General features: G+C 43.1%; 1 protein-coding gene across 1 annotated transcript in view; it reads right to left on the reverse strand.

Moving 5' to 3' along the window:
- The window catches only part of LOC306694936 (F-box-like/WD repeat-containing protein TBL1XR1), a 35,456-nt gene that overhangs the window by 5,860 nt on the left and 5,341 nt on the right, over positions 1-24,255 (reverse strand). Inside the window, exons 2-12 of the mRNA XM_079157992.1 lie at positions 17,714-17,778; positions 6,150-6,251; positions 4,422-4,567; positions 4,114-4,339; positions 3,740-3,872; positions 3,014-3,155; positions 2,215-2,278; positions 1,077-1,174; positions 888-948; positions 669-790; positions 401-475 (exon numbers count right to left, since the gene is read on the reverse strand). Of these exons, the coding sequence (XP_079014118.1) occupies positions 401-475; positions 669-790; positions 888-948; positions 1,077-1,174; positions 2,215-2,278; positions 3,014-3,155; positions 3,740-3,872; positions 4,114-4,339; positions 4,422-4,567; positions 6,150-6,207 (1,125 nt within the window). The 5' untranslated portion in view covers positions 6,208-6,251; positions 17,714-17,778. The remainder of the gene's footprint in view (positions 1-400; positions 476-668; positions 791-887; positions 949-1,076; positions 1,175-2,214; positions 2,279-3,013; positions 3,156-3,739; positions 3,873-4,113; positions 4,340-4,421; positions 4,568-6,149; positions 6,252-17,713; positions 17,779-24,255) is intronic.

A 24,255-nucleotide genomic window follows, 5' to 3' on the forward strand; every position in this document is an offset into this window, starting at 1 on the left:
TTTTTCACCAACTGTGACCAGAGGAACTGAATATTTCAAATGTCCTGCCTCCTCCCTAAGAGACGTGAACTAGATGGCTGCCCAAAAGAAGAAGATGCTTGGCTTTTTAAAGAGCAGAGCGGGAATAATCTTAGGATAACATCTTCCTGTCGATGAAGCACATGAAGAGCACGGGGAACTCAAAAACTGTCACTCGAAAACAGAACTTCTTGTTGTTGTGTTTCCAACAGCAGAAATGGCTTCCTGAAATATGAGTGCAGAGGATATTAAGGATAAATATTCAGCCGCAGCTGAACATTTTCCCTGTCAGTGCCACTGAGGTGGACTTTCCCGAATCCCCAGTCATCATTACTTTTCTTTATGGGAGCAGCGATAGTGACTGTCTGTGTTTCTCTCTCACCTTCAACGTCATGTCGTCTGAGCAGGAGGCGAGCAGGTTCCCTGTGGGATCCCACTTGATTGCATTTACTTCATTCTGGAGAGAGAGGAGAGAGAGAGAGACCTTGCCTGTGATGCATGTACAGTATCTTGATTCATGTTAACCCTGGATCCAAGTTAATGCTAACAAATACCCTCATGACTGCAACACCTTTTTCTATCCCTTCAGAAGTTACACATCAGTGATGAGGTTACACCTGTGTCACTATATACACAAACAATCCACTCACTGTGTGTCCCTGGAATGTTTTAATGGGTCGGTCCTGTCCCAGTTTACAGACGTGGATGCACATGTCCGTACTACAGGAGGCAAACGTGTTGTTGCTCTGCCAATCAACGTCTAGTGCCGGAGCTGAGAGGGAGGGGAAGACGGACGTTAGTGAGAACAAAAGGCGAAGTTTGAAAAAAAAAAAAAGATTCTTAAGTGACAAGAAGTGATGCTGCTGTACCTGAATGGAAGGGAAACTGTTGTTTGGCTTCTCCTGTATGGGCATCCCATATGATTGTTGTCTGGCAGGACACATGCACATGTATAGTTAGAGCTAACAATGACTACACAGTGCAGTTATTTGATCAACTTATTGAAACGGTACATCATGCTAGAAGGTATTCAACACGTTGACTTAGAGCTGGTTTACCTTGTCTACTCCTGCACTCAGGATAAAATTGCCTTTTTTGTTCCACTTAAGGGCAAAAATGGGACCTTTGTGCTGACCAAGTGTACTGGCCAGGTTCCCTGTGGAGCCACACACACACACACACACACACACACACACACACACACACACACACACACACACACACACACACACACACACACACACACACACACACACACACACACACACACACACACACACAAATCTGTAAGTATCACATTTTGGAATAATAAGCCACTGACCCTTTACAAATATTATATATTAAAATAATTGTCCGCTTTCACCGAGTTCATTTTCTAACCAACTTTCGTCTTTATAACTACCAAATAAGCAGTCATTCTTTAGAAGTTTAACCCTTTAAATGTCAGTTTCTTTACATAATACCATTGTTGTTATGGTGAAGGAAAAACAGAAATATGGAATTATTTTCTGTACACTAAATGCTACATCTGGTTTTTCTGGAATGTGCCAATGGAACATTGAAGTTGAAGCATTGCCTCAAACACTGCAGTAGTAAGCTGAGTGGAAACCAGGATGAAGGCATAAAGTCCACTTCATAGCTGTGAAGCCTCATACAATAACAATGCGTGGATTTATGCTGGAATGGCTGTGAGTGTCTGTATTTTGGCTACACCGTTTATTTTAAACTTGTTTTAAGAGTTAAGATTGAACTTTAAAAAATAAATAAATAAATAAATAATAATAATAATTCATATGCATTAACACATACAAAAATGATGGAATAGGGAACATTAAACATCCTGAACTGCCGCTATTGATCCAGAAGAGACCTAAATAACACAAAATGGGTCAACACACAACTGGACATATTTAAGCCTGCCTCTAGGGGGCAGCACTGTTCAGATTAATGAAACCATGTGACACAGGTTGTAGTACAGGATAACAACACCACAGAACAGTCATTGATAGAGCTTCCACAGCAACACTTATGTTCATTCCCTAATGCTTGCTAATATACAAATATATGTATACAAGTACACTTTTATAATATACAAGAACTCTTGATATTAAATGTTGCCCTAAATCTATAATATTGCTTTGATTTCCTAATAGTAAACAACACATGCTCATGTTAAACGATTTAAAGACATCTCACCATCCTTCGTCCATATTCTGGCAAAGCCGTCATAAGAGCCTGTTGCTAACAGCGTGCCCTCGCTCTGCCAAACGGAGAGAGAGAGAGAGAGAGAGAGAGAGAGAGAGAGAGAGAGAGAGAGAGAGAGAGAGAGAGAGAGAGGAGTGTCAGAGTGGCTCAGAGAGTGAGTGGTTCAACATGTAAAAAAAAAAGCCCATTTGGACACCTGTACAGACGCATGTTGTCTTTTGCAGAATTTGCAACATGGAGTCCAGGCTGAGTGAACATTTCCTGGGACTCAGCTGGGATTAGAAGAGAGGCCTGTGTGTTTTCCATCAGCATGGACGCTCTCCAGGAATGCTCTTGCCTCTGCCCCTCGGCTCAGGTTTACAATCCATTGGCTGAACTAAAGGAACATGTCTCTCTCTGATGATCCCCCACTGTTAGACATCATCAACGGTGCTCTGGGAGTTTCTCTGTGATGAGGCATTTGTTGTGATTTGCCTCTGGTGCACACAGGACCGTACATTAAGTACATTAAGTACAAAGCAATGTTCTGCTGTTGTTTTTGCTTTCTATGCACGTCTGTAAAGTGTTCAAATGTTTGAAATAATAAGCATTAGCAAGCAAAGTATTTTTCTGAAGATGTTCAAAAGGATAAAGCTTTGAAAAATAACTGTACTTTTTGGCTGTGAAGTAGCCCTTTGACAGAGATTTCTACCATTCGTACACATGTGACCTGCTCCCTTGTTTGAAATTAATGCCTCCACGCAGATGGACTCACGTGTTAGGTGATGTGCAGGTGTGTTGGTGTGCTTACATTCCAGTCCAGCGAGGTGACGTCTTTGTTGCTGGGGACGTCCTGCCCCCCCTCTCGTATGCAGTGTCTCAGGACCAGCTGTGTGGAGCAGCTCGTACTGTTTTCACTCAGGTTCCAGATACGAGCCGTCGAATCCCCGGACCTGAGACAAACGCGTTCAGACATGAGCCATGTTTCCATAGACGACGGCTTCCTCTTTGACATGCTTTTTAAGACCATTTCAATCTGTTTTTGTATCAATGCCATCTAAAGGTTAACTGATGTTTCAAGTGACATATTTCAGCCCAATCAAACTGCTGACAGCTGGGCATAGGTTGAAGTAAATCTTACAATATCAATAACAAATCTTTTTTCTATATGTATAACATTAAGGCAATGTGTGGACCATCACATGTTAACAATTTAACTGTTTCATGCAGTGAACCATGTTATGCATTACCTTATGTAACCGTTTTTAATTAAAATTAACTTGAAATAATTCATTTAGACAACTGGAATGCATAAAACCATTCATTCATTCATTGTAGAACAGAAAAATTAATTATAATTAAAGTAAATTATCGCGTCAAAAAACAAACGCTGGCGGGTTCCAGCTTCTCAAATGTGAGAGTGTGTCGTGGGTTCGAGTCCGGCTGGGGACTTCTTGTTTCATTTCTCCATCTTTTTTCCTATCATCTCTCTAGTCTGAGTGTCCGAGGACAACGGGAGGAAATGAAAGTGACCAACCCCGATGCCAGCAGATCGCTGACTGGGTTCCAGGCACAGATGAAGACCTCCGACTCGTGGCCTCTCAAGACCATGGCCTTGTTCTGAGGGATCTCCACGTCTCCGTCCACCTCCATCAGGTCTGCGTGGTTGTCTGAGCGTAGAGTTAGGTGGGTGAGACAGGACATCAAGATATGAAGTTGCAATTCTTTACCTCTGTGTGAGCGAACATATGCAACGTAAAGTCTAACTTCATTACTAAAATGAACATCTTAACTCTAGTTTCACTTTAGAACTCTTTTTTTAGAACTTTTTTTTTTTTTATCAAACTACTCTTATAACATGTCCTGACCATCAGGTGCATGTTCTCGTCTATCTGTATACGTATTACTCACTAGCTAAGGCGTGGGCTCCGTTCTCCTCCCCGTTGGCAGTATTCTCTCCGTTCTTGGCGTTGCCGGCGATGCTGCCTCCGGTGGCCGATGACGGTGTCGAAGAGGCGGCCTGCTGCTGGGCCATTTTGTCCCGGTAGGCCTGCTGCCTCGTCTGAACGACGTCCGGCATCACAGCGTCAATCAGAGACAGAGACTCAATGGGCCGCCCGTCAAATAATGTGCCGTCCTGTAGCGTGGGAGAAATGACCGGTTAGAGAGGAGGGGAGGAGGAGAGGAGGAAAGGATCTATTATCTTGTTTGTGTCCCACCTCATTGATGCTGACTTCAGCCTCGACGTACTGCAGGCCCTTCTGGATGATGCTGATGAGGGCAGCAGGGGGAACCAGAGCACCATTGATGTTGGACTGGCTGATGTGACTCTCTATACCGAAGGTAAACGCTGAGTGGGAGAACCCTGGAGAGACAAAGAGCAGGAGGAAGGGGGCAGGAGAGGAGAGGAGATTTGTATTGGAAGGCAACGGCATACGTATATCACAGCAAATAATACTTCCCTCTTGATTTATTTAAGAACTACATTTTAAAGCCATCTTGTTCCTTGCACATCACTGCCGTTATGCTGTCCTCTTGTATGTTGTCGCGGTTATAAAAGAGATCGCTTGTACTGCGGCCTCTGGCTACAACTGCTCACCAGCATTGTTTACACATATTTGAATTGAATGCATAAAACATCAGACTTTGTACTGGTTACTATGCAGTAAAATGCTTTAATACCTGTGGTGATGTTTATGTGATGTGACAATTAAAATGTTTTGGGTAAACAAACACGGTCTCTATGTGGAACTCCAATTTCGCCCCAACTGCCCCAGCTGAGTGCATATGATATAAGTCATAGGAAGGTGAGTTTCAGACCGCACAACTTTCATGGATTCCCACGTGTAACCAGTAGCAGCTGAACGGAGCCTTCTGGCTGCTCCGCTGCAGTGATATGGGGGTTTGGTTTGCACTGCTCACCGCAGTTGAATGAAAGGTTATTGTCAAACACAAAGGGCAGGAAGTCTGGGTACATCTGGAGACTCATTTTAACTCTGTACGTTTTTAGTCCGTCTGAAAAAAGCCCCGCTACTCAGCCAACAGACCCCAAGTTTACTCCCAATGTGCCACGGTCAGTACTGTGCACAGCAGCATGTGTGGGTGAGAGCGACACTTTGTGCAGCCTTCAGCACTCTTCTCAGGGTACAAGTGCTAAATAAATCCAGTCTATTAGCCGTCTATGATTGATTAAGTGGTGGACAGATTGGCCCCTCAATCACCCCACTGCATGGCGCGCACACACACACACACACACACACACACACACACACACACACACACACACACACACACACACACACACACACACACACACACACACACACACACACACACACACACACACACACACACACACACACACACCTTTCTCCCAACAACTCCTCCAGAGTGTGGCTGTCACCAAACACGCTGACCTACACTGATTGTGATGTTTTTACACATCAACATTACAAGCAGCAGCAGAGACGGTCATCTCCGGAGGTGTCCAATGTGCTAACTTTAAATTGCATCTAATCTATGGTAAACTATGGAAATGGGATTTTGTTTATGATCAAAGTATAAATCAAGGAATCGTCATCCGTTCTGATTCACAATTTTCAGGTGTATGGGAAAAAACGTTGAATCAGTTCGCTAATCAAAATCGCTAATCAGCACTTTGGTGACGCTTTTGGCAAATTTAGTTTTCCGTAGGTCCGACTTGCAGTGCAGCGTTATTGACTCAAATGCTTATGGTTTGGACCTTCAATCATTTAAAATGCTGTGTGACTTTGTGTCCATATTAAACCAAAAGACAACATTTAGAAACAGAGAAAAACATAATGACAAAGGATGTAAAAATTGGATCGATAAGGAAGTAAAAGACTAATAAAAGTTAATAAAAGTATGGTATTTTAAGATGAAAGAAATGCAGTATTGATAGCTGTAATAAGGACTTGGGAGGATACCTGACTCCTGTAGGTATCTGTAGACCAGGAAGTTGACCTCATCACTGCTAATGCTCATCTTTACTTCTGTTACACCATGAGGTCAGCACGCACACACCTAGCCTGGAAAACACAGAGAGAGAGATTCAGTCATTAACACTACTGTTCAATGCACATCATACACGAATGAATCATTTATGTATCGTTTGCTGGAACGTCGTACGGGCACAGTTGGTGAACCAAATACATGCGAGCACACATTCCTGGTAGATGACTTTGTAATGTGAATGCTTCACTTCTACCGTTCCCTCACGATCGTCACAACGAAACATAAAGCTGAGATCCAATCACAACGCAAGCAGAGTCGAGGTAACAACAAAGTACTTCCAGGTGCAGATGTCATCCGCTAGTTTCACCACATTAGTTTCAACGGGGATCCGGTGAACGGTGAAATGTGCCATTCAACTTTAATACAACTCTTTACAGCCTCAACTTAAGGCTGTTTGATTACAACTCAGGCACGCTCCGTTGTTGAAATGCAGAGGCCGATGATGATTGATTTACGCTAGCTTGAGGTTAGCTGCTGTATTTCCTCATAGCAGCGGTCTTGTTGAACATGTGGATGAACCCTCATGTGTACTAAGCGCTCACTACTTCTCAGGAGGTGCAGTAATGTATGGATCAGCTGTGCTTCTTAAGTAAATAGCCTTCTCCCCAAGCGGCTTCTCCTCCACCTAATTACTTCTATATCATTTAACAAGGTACCAATCCACTACAACTGATCAACTAAAAAACACACGGGGGAAGGGGGGGGGGGGGGTCACCAGGGTTCTAACACATCCTGTGGTTTGACTTTTGCAGTTTGTGCATCTGAGCACATGTCAGGGGATCATGACTCGACATTGATTTTGTCTGCGGTTTTTATGAACTAAAAAGGAAACCACAACTTCAAAAAAGTCGGTGAGAGCCGATCCCAAATAAGGGCCGGCTCACAGCACGTGTCCCCGGAGTATAATCAGCGATGTGATGCCCCGAGCCAAGTGTCTGCAGCCCCCCCCCCCTCAGACTTTCTGTGCATTTAATGGCAGTTAAGTGGATGAAACGCTCTCGTGGGTACAGTGAGCGGCGCGCTACGTTACATTTCATTTCCCAGGATGTTAGACTGTCGGTCTGGCACATAAAAACATTTAGCGTGACCCTGTGACCTTAACATTTGCAGAATGTCACAAATGGGGGGGGGGGGGGGGGGGGGGGGGGGGGGTGTCCGGATCAGACTGCGCTTCTGACCGACTACAAGATGCAGATTTCACACAGTGATGCCATTGTGTTATATACTTTCTACAGGTAGTTAGAGGAGAAGATGAGATTCATCGTCAAAGCTACAGTTGGTAACTTTATTAAGAAATAACCTCTTAACTGTCAAACCATCAGGTTCCTCTGCCTCCTTAATGCCTCTGCAAGATTCCAGCGTGCCCGAAGAAAAACAACCAATCAGAGTCAAGGAATCACTGCTCGTAAACCCCGATCAAACTGTCAAACTAGGCCCACTGTTTAGCTGTAAAACGATAAAGTGGTGGCTGGTTCTGGCGAGACTCTTTTCAACATGGCGGCCGGGTCACAAACTTTTCTCATGGCAATAAAAAGTGATTTATATTAAAGTTACCAACAGTGGCTTTAATGATAACCTGAAGGGAAACAGAATATATTGTTGAAAGTAAGAGAGGGCCAATGTGTCCACTCCAGTCACTAACAACGACAGCAGCAGCGACAGCAGCAGCAGCAGCAGCAGACTCCACACTCGAGCCAGTTGCATCACCTTCGCAAGAGAATAAGGCTGCCATGGCTGAGCTGTTTGGGGATCTGTTCGTGAGACAGCAGAAGAAGAGGCGATGATGTTCCCTAGCATGTTGGCTCAGCGACACTTATCTGCGCCCGGACCCTCTGTCTCTGGAGAGATGGGATTGTGTTTTACATAGAGACCAACTGTCAGCAAGCAGGTCGTGCTGAGGGGTCAGATATACAGCAAGCAGACAAAATGATGCAGATCATCTGAGATGAGGGTTACAAACACTGCTACATAAATAGCTCAATGCTAACTGGCGGCATTGTGTGATGTTGAAATGAGCCATTACTACCGCACCGTGAAACACTGTGCTCTAAATTAGAGCTATTATTAAATCGTAAGCAGCTGACGGGCTGCTTTTGCTTTTAAGTTACAGGCAACAGTTCCATGCTGCAAACACTGCAGCTCCCTACTAACCATGCAGTGTTTAGGATAGGAATGTAAGACAGCCACTGCTGGAATTACATTTACAACAACTCCACTTCAAATCTAAATACACTGGCTACATCGCCTTAATGCCACACATGAAGTAAAGTCAATCTACAACATCCTCACATTTGACCCAATTATTGACAAGTAGCTCCAGAGATACGACGTTTCTTGCGGACTTAGATCTAAAGCACAGAAAATCTACACTAATACCGATTACAATTATATTATTAGAGCTGATTTACACAAAACAAACCCCTACACTCCATAACATTGCTCTTACCATTACTGTAAGTGGGAAAAAAACAAGCTCTCATTCTCCCTGACAGCCCCCCCCATCTATTCAGGATGCCAGTTAACCAGCTCAAAGCTGGATAAGATCGATATCGATACAATGTGCCCGTAGCTTATAACAGGCATAAATCACTCAATACATTTACAATAGTGTACTGTAATTCAAAGCAACCGCATTCACATTACACTGACATGACACTCCTAGGCCCATTGATTTACACCGTGTCTGCACAGCCTGCATAGCAGAAGCAGCAGCATCAGTCATAGGCACAGTTTTGAGTGTGCATTGTAATCTTTCAACCGGTCTTTTTTTTTTTTATTCTACAACTGGGAGGTGCCAAAGTTGTTTATTTTCATTCTACATGTAGTGGGTTTTAATATCTTGCCTTCTTAAAACAAGCAAACAGTGAAATAGAGTGAGGACATGTCCATGTTATTGACTGCTGCCTTGTGCAGTCAGAGCCTCAAACAGAACACTGCACAAAGGAATCGTCTCATGACTGAATTTGTTCTTTTTTGTTTTAAGAAAAGTTCTTCATAGAGGCTGGATCTAAGACATATTATAACATTACTGTAGATAATCTAGACAATGCATCTCATTTCATGGTCTATGGTAATCAGAACTGGATATTGGCTGAAGTGCATGCAGGATTTTATTTGATTCAAACAACAGCAGCAGGTTTGATCAATCCACCTAAAACAAGATGGGAGGCTGAGTATAGAGGAGAGTCGCCTGCTGTTGTGTTTGGTTTGAAATGAAAACCTGCAGACTGTTGAGTCACAGATCACTGAGACCCTCCGCTCGAATCCCATCTGACAGCAGCGTTGCCTGGGGAGGACCACTGGTTTGTAAACACAACGCTGCAGTTCCCTCCACCACCATCCCACTGCAGTGGCGCTGTGGAGTCGCCATCTGCAGCGAGGCTCCTCTGTGTTGACAGTGTGGGTGAACAACAGGGGGGGGGGGGGGGAGGAGAAGGGAATCTCTGTCTCTGCATTCCTTCTCCCTCTCCCTCCCTCCTCCCCTTGTGACTGCTACCGGTGGCAGACTGGCCTGTACAGTAGGCTCAAGCTTAAATCAAGTCCCAGTTTAATGAGAAAAGAGGAAGAGACTCACAAAGACTATCATTCAACACCAAGAGACAAGCAGGACGTGGAATCAAACAGTGATGTTGATAGGTACGCACCGTGCGTCTCCGACACATTCGAATCTAAAAGTACGCAGTAAACTCTCCATAGACGCGTCATGGGGATGCACTCTATGATGCACTATTTTTTCCCTGACAAAGCTCCATTGTGAACATTTCCGTGTTGAAATCATAAAAACAAACAAAAATAATTAGGGTCATTTGATTTGGATAATGTTTTAAAGAAAAAAAAGATATTAGGATTTGTGATTTTATTTGGTTTCATTTTCAGATTTCAACAATAATATAACCACAATCATAACTATATAACATCAAACTATTTGAACACAACTTTGATCGGGGACCCACTCAGAGGCTTTAGCTCACTCAAAGAGGTGTGATAAAAAAAACACAACAGCTTATCAATATGTGCTACTTGCTGTCACAACACATTTAACTTCATATCAACGGGGTATTTATCTGAGCAACTGCAGTGATAACATGCACGACTGATGCATTAGACACCAATGGCCTGTAAAGGCTTTGTCAAACACACTTCATTCAAACTCAAAAACAAGCTGCGACCCATGCATGCAATCGATTTGAAGTCGGAGTATAAAACACGTCGTGCAATCTTGCCAAAGACAAAATTAAATTTGCCGAGCTGTCTGTGTACTGGTAGTTCTGTTAGCGTGACACACCGTCCAACACACGAAGGCTACATCCACACTGATGTGTTTGAAATCGGCGTTTCAGAGTTGTTTATGAAACGATCTCCGTCCACACTAAAACGCCTGAAACGACTATCACGTGACTATTCGCGTAAACTGGGCATGCGGGTGCCGGTGTAAACAGGAAGTACATTGGTTGCATAGTTACAGAAAATACGACGTATTATTGTTTCATAATAAAAAGGTCGTGCTTGATACTTAAGATCTTCCTCCTTATACTCACATAGATAATTTAACTTCACAACAGCTGCTAGCATAGACAACAAGGCCAGTAACGCTTGTAATATGTTATCCATGTTGAAACGAATCACTGGTAGAACAGGCCATTTGTTTTTTTCCCTGGAAAAGGAGTCACGTGATAGGGGCGTGACGAATCAGGGAAGGACACGCCGCGACTGCGAAGACCCAATCAAGTAGCGAACGTGGGTGTCCACATCAACGTTCCCTAACGTATGCGGTTCAGCCTGTCCACACTACCCCGGAGTTTCGAAACGTGTCTGTTCTCGGGAGCATTTTTAAACTCGTAGATTATTGTGGACGCTCAGTGTAAACGTAGCAAAAGGTATGCGTTTTAAAATGGAAACGTAGTAGTGTGGATGTAGCCTAAAAGTGAGCGAACCGTTTTCCTGCCGAGACGCACTCTGCTGTGTTATCACTAGTGGTTGAGAGTAGTGAGGAGGAGGAGGAGTCAGCAGGCAGTCAATGACGGTACTAAACAGGCAATAAAAAGGTGTATGAAAAAATGTGAGTCGCCGCAACCGCAAGATGTCCTGCGCACCCAAAATATGATGAGGTTTGCCACCGCAGAACACAAGATTAGCTGTGGACAAGCACTCTCACTCACGGTCGAGCTGAAAGTGAAATAATTCAACAACAACCGCAATGAATGCAGAGAACTCTGCCTCAGGAGGAGAGACGGCCTAACAGCAGCCGTTACCTCACGTCATGGAAACAAACCACGCATAGAAACTCATATGATCAGCTGTGTGGTTGAGGCTCGCTTTTGACATATTTTGTACAAAAAGTGTCACTTTAGTACTATTTGTACATCACGGCATTCTGAGACTGTATGGCACAAATATTTGAATTTACTCTGATTCTTTTCGATTCAACACTAATGTACTTATGTTGACAATTGGAACTGTTGCTTTTAGCCTCCAACAGTCTCTTGTTATGTTGGTACCGGCTGCATGTGTGAAACGGGCCTCTTTGCAAAAATGTCTGAGGAAAATCTCACACTGTTGCATCTCACTGCACCATGGGTGTCCTTTTGTCCCTCCCGGTTTGTGGTAACAATATCCAGCATGTAGCTTTGGTGCTCTTTGAAGACTACTGCATCAATAGGTAAGGAAGAGCCACACTGTGACTGCTGCTCTGGCTCTACTCTGCAGGTGGGGGCTCATTCCTATTCCTACAGGAGCTGTCTGAGGCCTGACGGTGTGGGCTTGTCCTCAGAAAGCCGTAAAAAAAGGGAAATTCAGGCAGCGGGGATTAATCATAGTCTCACTCAAACATTGCTCTGTCTCCCAGTTAGAGTCACACCTTGTTTCCAAGCTGAAACTAAAGCCTGAAGAAGCTGGGTACTGAATAGCATTATAGTAGGTTTTATTACAGGCTGTTGAAATCTCCTTCACCACAGCTAAATGGCCATCTCTGTATGACCACATACTTTCTCATGGGTTGGCTTTTATAGATCTCTCTTTGGGGTGATTCTATACACACGCGTATAAAAACCAAAATCAATATGGCCTGCACTCTCAGTTTTCTATAGCAACAATAAATCGCAAAAAAAAAAAAAACACATTTGTAAAAATGCACCAGAAGGTGAAGCTGCTTATCTGCTAATAAGCAATATTCTACAGATGTTGGTCCCCAAAGTTAGAACACAACTAGGCAACAAACTAAAAACGCTGCCCCTTGTTCCTGGGATAATGTACAGGTTTAAACTGATTATCTGGGGAACTTAAGTCAGCAATCATATCATGTCTCATTGTTGTGTGGCAGAAGACTAGGGAACTATAGCAGTTTAACTCTTTAGCTACTTCCAATCCTTACTCATACATATATTAATATTAAATAAAAAAACATTACAAGTTACAGGTTCAATACTGAATGCCAGCACTGTGCGTCCCGGTCAAGTCTTTTTTTTTTTTTACTTCCTCTGTGCAGTTGTGTAAGGTGCAATGACAACACAAACAATGTGGCTCGGCTCTCCCCTCCCCCCTCTAGGGTTACTAGTCTCTTGGAGTGACAGATTGCGTTGGCAGGCCTAGCTCTGCCTCACAAGGCCTGTGTGAGGTCAGCGAGACGAGCTGTCTGTCGCTGACAGATGGCAGCACGTGGGCCTCGCCAGCTAGCCTCGCTCCATGGGCGGCTATACCGGCTCGGGGCAGCTTGTAGATGCAAGCGGACATGCACTACTAAGTTAAACTATTATGGTCCAGGGGTTCACTAGTTAACATCGAGGATGAGACGTGTTTCTCTGGACAAACACTCCAATCACTGACATAAACAAAGGACTACATGACTACAATTAAAAACTACAACTAGAGCTAGGTTGAGCTTGCACATGGAACAAATTATCGCCAGAAATCATTAAAGTATTAGTTGACCTAGACCAATGTCATAATACCTCCCGACACTAATTTAAATTATGTTTGGGTAATTGATCTATAAGTGCCCAACATATTATCACGCCCACCCAACAGATGCTGATGAAATGTACTTAATATCATTATTCTACAGGCTTGGCACGGTGGTGAGGTCCCAGATTACAGCCTTGTTTTCAGTTGTTCAGAGTGGTTTTATTGTAGTAAGCCGTTAATCCACACAACCTTACCTAAGAACCTGACGAGCATCTATTTCCAGCAACAGACCGGGGAAGCGGAGCTAGTGCGACAGACAAACAGGATGAGCCCATTTATTGACCTCGGGTAGGTGTGAGTGGAGCGGGAGTCTTGGGTTAGAATAAGAAACTCCATCACCTGTGTAAGCACACAGTGACCTGCCAGCACACCACACGACTTTTATACAGAGGAAAACAAATACGGCTTACTGTAAGCATTGTTCATTAAAAAAGAAAATGTATTAGTCATGAACAAGCTCTGCAGATAGTCAGTGGACACTTAACAGGTCAGAGGTCAGAGGTCGGGTGGGAGGTGTGCACAAACAGAGCAACTGAAGCTTCAGCTCCTTGATGAACTCTGTTAGATAAAATAAATAGTTTTCAACTCAAGCCTTTTTTTCCAAGCATATGTCATCATTACAGTTCACAAATAGAATAAATGGTGAATTAGTTATGCTTTATGTAAGATATATTCCTTTCACACTGGACTAAAAAAAAACCCACTAACAACCGCTAACATCTGTCTTCAGTAGGAAAGGTGCAATCAACAGTCATTTGTGTGAAATTAACATAATTCGCATCCAAATTCTTGAGGCAGACCAAAAATATGTTTTGTGAGGTCACAGTTACCTTCGACCACCCAATGTTAATAAGTTCATCCTTAAGTCTAAGTGGACGTTTGTGGCAAATCTAAAGGAACCCCCTCCCAGAGGTCCTGGGCTATCGCGTTCATGAGAAGGTGACGGAGGGACACTCTGAAAACAAAGGGCCTCCTGTCACAACTGTCGCCGAAGAGACTTTGACAATTATTACAATTTATTAATGAACCTAACATATAATTAATCTGCGCTCCTAAAAGCTACCTCAGGCTGTCGCAAGTCTGCAATATTGAAAAGACAATGAGATGTGCTCGTCAATGTCACTTTTTACCCAGCCGCCCAATCACAAAGGAAGAGGGGCGGGACAAATACCACAAAGACCAACCGTCACATCCTACATGCAGCGCTGAAGAAAAACAACAATGGAGGAGAAATGAATATACACACACAAGTCGGTCTTCTCACTAACGGATTCAGCCTTCAGTTCAGAGCAAGCATGCCTCATGCCGACATTTTTACTTATATTTCATAACATAACCAGACGCATCCAAAGCGTCTCATCTGAAAAAAAAAAAAACACTGCGCTTCATTGCTCTTCTGTGTTCGGCATAGCCCAACAATAAATCCTATTAATATCGCACTAAAATCTGGAGAAATTAAGTTATTTGTAAAAACAGGGCAATAATAAAGCATTACCACCACTAGCTAAATCCCTCTCCCACCACAGCCCTGAAGCTGCCACACACCACTGACTGAAACAATAACTGCTCATTGTAAAACAAACTACAATGACACAACATTAAACTGTTAGAAGTCTTTCCACTGTTCCAACAATCATCAACTCTGGCTTAAGAGTTTGAGAGAGAGACTGAATAAGTAACAGATAGAAAAAGAAGTCACCAATTGGCAATTTCACTGTTTACCAACGCGTTTGTGGCATCGAACATGTCGTTGGTGTGGAAGTTCTTCAGTGCGAGTGAAGAACAACCTTAAAAACTAACTTAAAACACTTTTTCTATTGTCATTTATTCCCATGCATGCTGCTCAGAGACCGGCTCTTCTGCATGAATACGGTTGTTTAAAGGCGATGTTTCACAGCAATATAAAATAGATGTTGGAGTAGTAAAAAAAAAGAAAAGTTAGTCTGGAGCTTTGCTGTCAATTACAGTTATTATAAAAACTGGCAGAGTCAGCAGGTCAGACATGTATTAAGTCAGAGCCTCTAAGGTTCACTGTTTACTCAAGAAATATTTTAAGAATTTGTAGGATCAAATCCTGTCTCATAACCGTTTCTAAACCATGCAGCAGTCAGTCAGCAAAATCTAAATTTGGCTAATTCTGGGCTCTAAGCTATAAGAGGTGTAATTGTGTACCTCACTATTATCCTCATCTGTATTCAACCATCTCACTTTCTGCCTCCTCATTCCTCTCCGCTTCTTCCACTCTCTCGCGCTGAATTGGTTTTGTAATTCAGGGTTAACCAGGGACAATGTTTTCTGCTTCCTTTAGGACACGCTAGAGAAATGTCTGAAATATTTGTGGTTTATTTTGAAAATGGGGGCAGTGGAAGAGACGTAGCATACAAGCTACGTCAGAGGAAAACTGCTGCACTGATACTGTGGGCTCAATTATTTCAAAACAAAGACTTCTTTGCTGCAGAAATAAACAATATATAAATCAATAACGGCATACACGCTGTCCGATTAGTGTAATTATTTGACATGATATAACGCAGTAAAAGATTTTGAAAAAATGTTGGCTCCACATAGTTAACCCAGCAGAGCTCAGACTTACAATACTGTGGCAAGCAGCACCCAGAGACCTGAACCCCAGACCAGTTTCAACACACGGGACACAAGCGTTAAGTCTCAGTAGCAAAACACAGCTGGAGTCAAGGAAACAGCCGCCTCACTAATGGTTAAAACCACAAACCATCACAACTACAACATAAGCCAGCATGTAATGAAAAGGCACATTGCTTATACTAACAAGAGGTAACATGCACTTTGGAACACAAAACAGCCAACGTGAAGGGAAACGTGGGCCGTCGCTATTGCTACAATATTGAGCTTCACCAAACTGAACACTTTGGATCACCGCTATACAACATTCAAAACCGGCTACAGACCAGACTCGCTAGCTATGTTTCGCTAAACGCGCCCATCAGGCCATCTTGCTTCGGTCAAGGTGTACAAACAAACACATGCCCCAAATGAGAGGAAATGGTTGCTCATTTTCTTTCTTTTTTTAATTTCTCTCTTCTTTTCTGAGCACCTGACTTTTGACGACTGGCCCTTTGTTTATATTTATAGTTATGTATAATTATTTAATTCCCAATGAAGTTTCAGTGCACTAATGTCATTTTGGACAAAAAAAATAATTATATCATATCATTACATAACACAATAGACTATTACTTCCTGCGCTATTTGCAAAGAAGACCAGATTTTTGGATTTTCGTGCTGACCATTGAAACTGTGCAGCCATGATTGTTGGCCGTTTATGTAAATATCACAGTGGATGACTAAGAACTACTGTGCTGCGTTATAGCATCATGAGTGCAATAAACAAACAGAGCCGGGGGCTCTACAGCGAGGGAAACAAAGCCTTCCAATGTGGCTGACCTGACATTAACACAGCTAGTTGCAGAAATGGGTGGAAGCTGTCACAGCAAAGCATCTCGGTTCAACCAGAGAACCGAGTGAACAATGTCACTAAGCCGGGCAGAAAGATCTTGGCTCTCCAAGCGCATATAAACATGACCATCACGGTGGAGACTGAGCTTCTATGGATCCCGTCCTGCATTGTACATTGTGCAGTGCTGAGTAGTGTTCACAGGAAATCTGCTGGATTCTTTAGCAGCTCAAAACAGGAAGAGAGAACCGCTCGTTCAATGGAAACCAAACTTTACGGAAAATAAACTCCAACACATTTGTTCTCCTCAGTAAAATAAGACACATGGGAGAGGAAGGGATGCAGGAAGCAACGGGGTTCATGGGAGATGTGGTCCGAATGGGGGGCGGGGGGGCGGAGACGCTAACACTAACTACTTCTGTGTTTTAGAGACTCCAACCTCGACCTGACCAAACACTGTGGCACACTAGTCAGGGCTAGTCGGAGAATGAATCGAAGTACGTTGCCTACCTCATATTTTGGCACTTTGTTCCTGTGTTTACTTTCTCGCCTCAGACATTTAAACAATGGGCGACATATCCTAAAAAAAGGAAGAAGAAACCGCCCGAAAGGAAAACAACGCATTCACCAATTTGGACCAGAGCAAACCAATTATGGGTTTGAAAATGCCCCGAGTAGACATGTTGATTTTCACTGTTGGTGAAACATCGGTAGTGAACTGCATTAGACTGTAGAGGTGATTCTGTGAACCACCAACAGATCTGCTACATTCCTGACTGGAACAGAAAATATACCTTATATAGGCATAAGCCAGCAACTGTGCATTAACTCAACTAAAGTGACAAAAAGATGATCACAGATAACATATAATGAAGGCTATTAAAAATGCAAGCATACTCAAAGAGATTGATTCAGTGGGAAAATTTCCACGGGTATACATTTCATGAAAGGGAGATGTTAATGTTCTTCACAAACATCAGGCAACATGAACTAATGACAGGTTGTTCAAAAGCCATGTTGTGACTCTTCATGACCCATGATGTTAATAAGCAGGTGGAAACATTTCACAGATGGATCACTCACCACAGTAGTAAGTCTGTATGCCCACCAGTATGTTCAGTCAGGGCCTTGTACCATGGGCTCAGAACCTGCAGCAACAAGGGGGAGGAGACACAGTCAGGCTTTTCAATTAGATCAAACACAGCCAAAGTATTTTCGCTTTGGAAGTCAGCATTACTGTTGCTTCTAAACTCAAAAGGTCACGTCGTACGTTTAAAAAGACAGCAATTATACACTCAAATTTACCGAAACACAACCCAAGCTCCAGAGAGTTTCTATGGTAAGTCACTGTACGAGATGAATCAACACACAAACCATCTGACAGACCTCCAAAAAGGTAACTGGAAGGTTCATATATTTGCCATTTCCTGAATAAACGAGACGAGAAATTGTGTTTGTCATTTTTCACTATTTTAAGTTTTGTATCAAAAAAGAAAAGTCACAGATGTTAGAAGAGGTTGCAGCCCTAATGAGGCTGTGTGCACAATGCAACACAGATTCCTGCTGGCAGGGAAGAAGAGAGCGGCTATCGAGCCAACGGATGTAAACAGCGCTGGTTATAAACTCTGCATGTGATCTTTGTCAGGCCTCAACGACACAAACAATGCTTCTAGTGAGACACATTGAATGTAAACATAACTGCGTTAGTCCACGGGGCGACCTTAAAGCAGATTTTAATGCGTATGTCACTAACTAGAGACCAGGAGACCTTCTCTCCGCCTGTACCTACGTCGGTAAAAATCATCAAAATGTAAAATAATACAGGGTTCTGTGGGATTGGCCTTTACCCTCTCATCCACTAAGCACTTGAGTCTGATTGGTGTCCACCATTTACAATGATTTCATCTCGAAAGGTGCCAAGACACTGGGGGTGAGGCCTCAGAAGCGTGACCTTCAGGGACAAGGCCTTGAGCTCAATTGGAAAAATATCTGGGCTAACATATTTCTCTCATCAAAAAAAAAAAATGAATCAGCTCATTCACTATAAGTTTGTGCATTAATGATATGCCACACCATACAGGGCCTTCAAAATAAGGCTCACAGATAACAGAGTTCTGTTGGCACAGACCTCCATGTTTTCTGGAAAAGATCCTGGAATTTCGTATTCCTAAACAGCCAACCTTATTGTTAATTCAACGATGACTCCGCCCTCAGTGATAATTCCAGGTTAGCTTAGAAAAAACATAATTGCCGGTTTAAATGGCGCCAAGAGGACCGTACTACACTCATGGTTCTCTCCTGATCCCCCATCGATGAGGGAGTGGCTCAATCATTTTAGGGATATCGCTCTGATAGCACGAGTATCCACTGTAGAGGCTCGGGACATCCTCATTGGTCCTCTTTCAAACACATTTTCTTACAGATATAATGTGTCACTGTGACAGAATGTAAGAAGACCTACACATACACATCATCTTTTGTCCATAGGGTTGTGTTTTATTCATTTTGTCAGTCCGTTTGTTTGCTTGTGGATTACATTATTATTCTTTTTCTTTGCAAAGCAATGGTGATGTGTATATAGTTTGTGTTAAATGACGTTTGTATGTGCATAAATCCCCGTCTGTGGTACCTTGTGTACAATGTTTATGTGACAAACTCGATAAAATGTAATATAATCTCTTACTAACGCCATGAAGCAGCCAGCCGTACATGTCTAACCGCGTGACTGACACTCATTCAATGTGTGAACAATGGGTCACCTCTTCAGTGTGAGGACAGAGGGAGACGCGTTCTCTGCATACATCTACAGCAGACCACCACCATAACAAACACGTGTGTGTAAATGTAATGCAATCAACACTAACTTTGTGAAGCCCATTTTTCGGTCGTACTGCGATTCAGTTCTGTGGTAATTATTAAGGTGGTGATGGAGGGTAGCTGGATTGCATAATACTAAGAAGTGGACTGGAAATCACTGACTGTTTCCCGGCTCCTTCTCTTGCCTCACTGCTTCCTTCCCTATTTTCCCCTTGACCTTGATTCCTTTTCCTTTAGTCATGCTTTCCCTGCGTCCTCTCTCTACGGTGGTGGTGAGGCTGTGTGGCAGAGACTGCAGAGCAAAGGCAGAGATAGTGTTACCACAAGCAGGAGTCGCTGGGTGCGGCCAGAGAAACGCTGAAAGTGTTGTGGGTTGCCAAGGGCTTACCGGAGGACACGGCCCTGGCATGACGGGAATGAGGTTTGTAAGCTGGTGGTTATCTCTGTGATCGAACGTGGAATATGAAACCCGTGAAGTCAAAAGGAGGAGTTATGTACATGATTCATACTCATTTCCCTCCAGTAAATATCACAACATAAATCATATAAAAGTCTGAAGATAATTACTCCTGACCCATCTTTTCAGTGGCTAGGTCTGCAGTCTAATCTCGAGCGCACAGCTGATAGCTACGCTTTATTTACGGCACGGGATATTTAGGAATCCCAATGGTATGATTTTCAATAGCATCACAAATAAAGACGCTCCGCTCTCTATGACGCTGTGTTGATGTGATGTGTTTGGGGGATATTCTGGGTTCAGACTTCGTCAAACTACAAACTTTATAGCCACACGATTGTATTCAGCGGCCAATCTGCTGCCACCACCGGCCCGTCATCTCAGCCCACCAAAGGGAGGTGTGGCACTGCGTCACATTAGCGAGTGTGTGGTTCAGAGAAAGTAATGTTACGACTGTGAACGCAGCAGTACAGTAGGACTCGGGGTGGTTCCATTACAAACATTTGCATAACATGTTGCAAGAACGGCCTCAAAGCACGGGATCCCCCGGAGAACAAGCTGCACTTTAAAAGCCTCGCCCACGATCCTCTCACGTGTGTTTTAGTCATAGATCCACAAACGTAGCGCTCTATAAGCACTGAAAATTACAAATGGCTTATCACAGCAGTACAATTGTCACACACGTCTTGCACCAACACTTCCAAAAGTGAAAGAATCCCAGACGGGATTCACCGAGATGGTAGCAGAAGCACGACAGCACTGCTATACTAATTCTATCATCTGTCACTAAAGTCAGCCCACCTTAAATCAATACGTTTTTTCACCCTGAAATAACTCTTTTATAATAAGAATTGTCTCAAAGAACCGTATCAGTAAATCATTTCACATCATTCATGTGTGTGAGGAGCCAACAGGACATCTAGAGAAGTCTCTTAACATGAAAGCTCTCAACAACCTTCTATGCTCTTCAAACCTAAGAGACACATACATGGCAGTGATTGCAGTGATCAGCTACATCTCTGGGTCAGCTTGAACTTTAAAATGGTTGAAATGTTTGCAGGGAAACATGCCCTCAGACCCCCCTAGGGGTCCACCCACCAGTCTGACAACATCCCGTGGGAAACACTGGATTCCTTTTGTACCTCAAAGAGTCTCAAAACCCACCAGCGAGATTTAAAAGAATGTTTTCTTTAAACAAATCGCCAAAACTACTTACTATAGCCAGAAGCATTAAAGAGCCTCATTATCATCAGATGTTTTAAACAAAGGTCCTTGAACACATCATGTGCACTTGTTCGAAAAAGCAAGCAAAACAAAGCTTACAATTGTGACATTTCATCGAAAAGAATATTTCTTCTACACATTTAAAATCTCGCCCCGAACAAACCTTTTGCTTTAACAGTCTGTGAACGTTAGACTGAGCTGCAGCCTGCTGAGCACAGAGCATTGAGGAGAGGAGAGGCTGTAAGTAGAGGGAGTAAAAATGTAAATAGCTCAATGTACATAGAGTAGAGCCTCCATTATTCCCCTGTGTATATATGGGGAGCTTATGGACCACAGGCCTTTCACTCAACAACAATGCCACATTACAAACATGGGTCATACCACTTAGTGCACATAACACCACAAGAATCCATGATGAGGTCTTTTAATACTGGCCAATCCAAAGCCACACGAGGAGAGCTCAACCAAAGCATAGCTCAGGTTTAACCCTGTACTACAGATCAACACATCAACGTGTGATGCAGTGCTGAAGCCCCGGCTATCCCCGATAATAATGCAACACGATACATCAGAGTACTGCAGAGATCCCATGACATTCAGCTGGAGTTAAATACACCTTGGCTTTCTCTCTCTCTCTCTCTCTCTCGCTCTCTCTCTCTCTCTCTCTCTCTAATGAAGTACACAAGCAGCCCCTCATCAGAGTGGAGAAAGCCTGTCTAGTAAAACACACAAGTTACAGATAGCCTGCGAGACATTTTGGGACTTAGCTTGTTGCAATGTACCCTGCAACGACATAAAAAATAATGCTGCATGTAGCCTAACGGCAGAAATATATGGGACACAGACACGTCTGCCACAGCCTGTTTGAAGCAGAGCTCATCCATTATGATCAGCCTTAAGTTGCCTCACTGGCCACAGAAGCCGGACATCTCACAGACCTACTTTTTGTTTATTTCTTCTCAAAATGGAAACACCAGAGATGCAACGATCAGACTTTTTTCCAGTCCCGATAGGGACACCTGGGCTTTGGGTATCGGCTGTTTAATCAATGAGCCGTATGCCTCACTGTGTGGAAGAGACTGTGATCATTCTGTTATGTGGAAGGCAACATCAGGCTCGACTTAAACATTGTTTAAGATATAAATATACTGACTCATATGATATAGTCTCTGCTTCCAAATCCTGCATAAACAACTGCATTATTATTGAAAAAATATAAACCCAATATCTAGAAAATGAGCTAGCACGCAACCATACGCTACAAAGTCTGTGTAGCAGTAAGTCCTTCAGGCCTGAAGTGCATATTCATACATTAGACCTTTTCACATGTTTCCCATTGTAAAAAACAAGTCAGCTGGAAACATTTAAAAAAGAACCAAGTATCAATCAGCTAGTAAGCTACAGACGGCTGATAAAATCTGAAAGCGCACTCATTACTTCAGCCAGCAAAGTCGAAAGTGAACGGCCGTGTGAAATCAAAGAGGAATTACTTCAACATTTGAGCGGTAAATCGGCCATCATCACTATTAACCTCTACCTATGCGCCATGCAAAGCTCGACGCGCTTAGCAACACGAAATATATACCCAATAATACGACGACAATAATACGACGAGAGGCATCAGTGGGCGATCTTCCACTGCTGTGAACACAGGACCTCTTTTAGAGGAACAGGCTACTCAGGGCCCCAATTACACACGACCATCGCTTCTGACGTCAACGTGGACAAAGCGCGTTTAAAAAACTAGTCCGTTACAAATTTCCATCGCTACATTGTTTATATTCTGAGAAAATAGCCTAGTTTAAACTCAGTGGTAGCCAGTATATTAGCTCTCTGCTTGTTAAAGTCCGATTAGCGTCTTGAGACGAGAGGCAATGTGTACGACCGGATTGTTTCACAAGTTATCACTTTACATAATCATTTTGAACCAATAAAAAACGTAATCATGGTCAGACAAGAGGCGGTGGGTTGCGCTATTCAACCAAAAGTCTGCTCAAACGTGATTGGTCAACACTACTCAGACCACAAACCGAAATCACAATGCTCCGGATTTCTGTTGAATGCAGAATCTGTTTAGAGCTAATTAGTTGATCAAAAGCCGTAAATAAAAACTATCGGGCTAAATTTGGATCAATAACTATTCACTGAGCAGTAATTTTGTTCTCATATGGTGTTGTCATCAATGCCTGTATGAGTTATGATGTATTCTAACTTAATAGATCATGTATTTAGCTGACTTACAAGAAGTTCATTCAACCATGCAGGTGCAAAAACATTTTTTAATCTTCAACAAATATGCGGATCTACTTGGAAGTACTAAGTATAGAGACAAAAGAGTTCTTATTTTGTTATTTATCAGATGAATCATATCCAGCAAACTGTGATTTTCCAGCGTTTGGGACGGAAGCTGGAGTACAAATAATGACCGTCGGTCTCTCTGCAGCGGGGGGGGGGGGGGGGGGGGGGGGCCTGCAGGCTTCAAAGCCTTGTGGGTAAAGAGGGGAGGGACACAGACACATTCTTCACAATGTTGAACTTGACCCCTTGGGTTGCCACACACACACACACACACACACACACACACACACACACACACACACACACACACACACACACACACACACACACACACACACACACACACACACACACACACACACACACACACACACACACACACACACAGTTTATTATGACTAATTTCAGATCCATGCACCTTTCAGCAGACCAGAACACGCAGAACAAACAAAGCGTTGCACCAGTTGAATAGTTGTTGACAATTGTAAACTGACAACCAGTCTGACAACTAGTCCCACCTACAGGCAACTCCCCTGACTTGAGGGTTTTTTTGGGCAGGAAAATGAATCAGTCAGATAAATCGACTCATTGGTAAAATCATTGAGAGTTAATCAATTAAAACGCGGCAGCCCGAATTTCAGAATCCATTGCTTTTTGCAGCTCTATTCAAGTTAGCGCTATAAACTAGCGAGCTTATCGAGCAAGCTGCTTAAGAACTCTTTAAACGCTAATCAGATACGTTATAAGTCAAAATACACAAGTTCAAAAGTACATACCACACATTTTACTATCGCAACACATGAGCAGACCTGAGGGCTTTCACCTCTTT

Source organism: Pholis gunnellus, assembly GCF_910591455.1.
Source record: "Pholis gunnellus genome assembly, chromosome: 4".
Classification (NCBI taxonomy): Eukaryota; Metazoa; Chordata; class Actinopteri; order Perciformes; family Pholidae; genus Pholis; species Pholis gunnellus.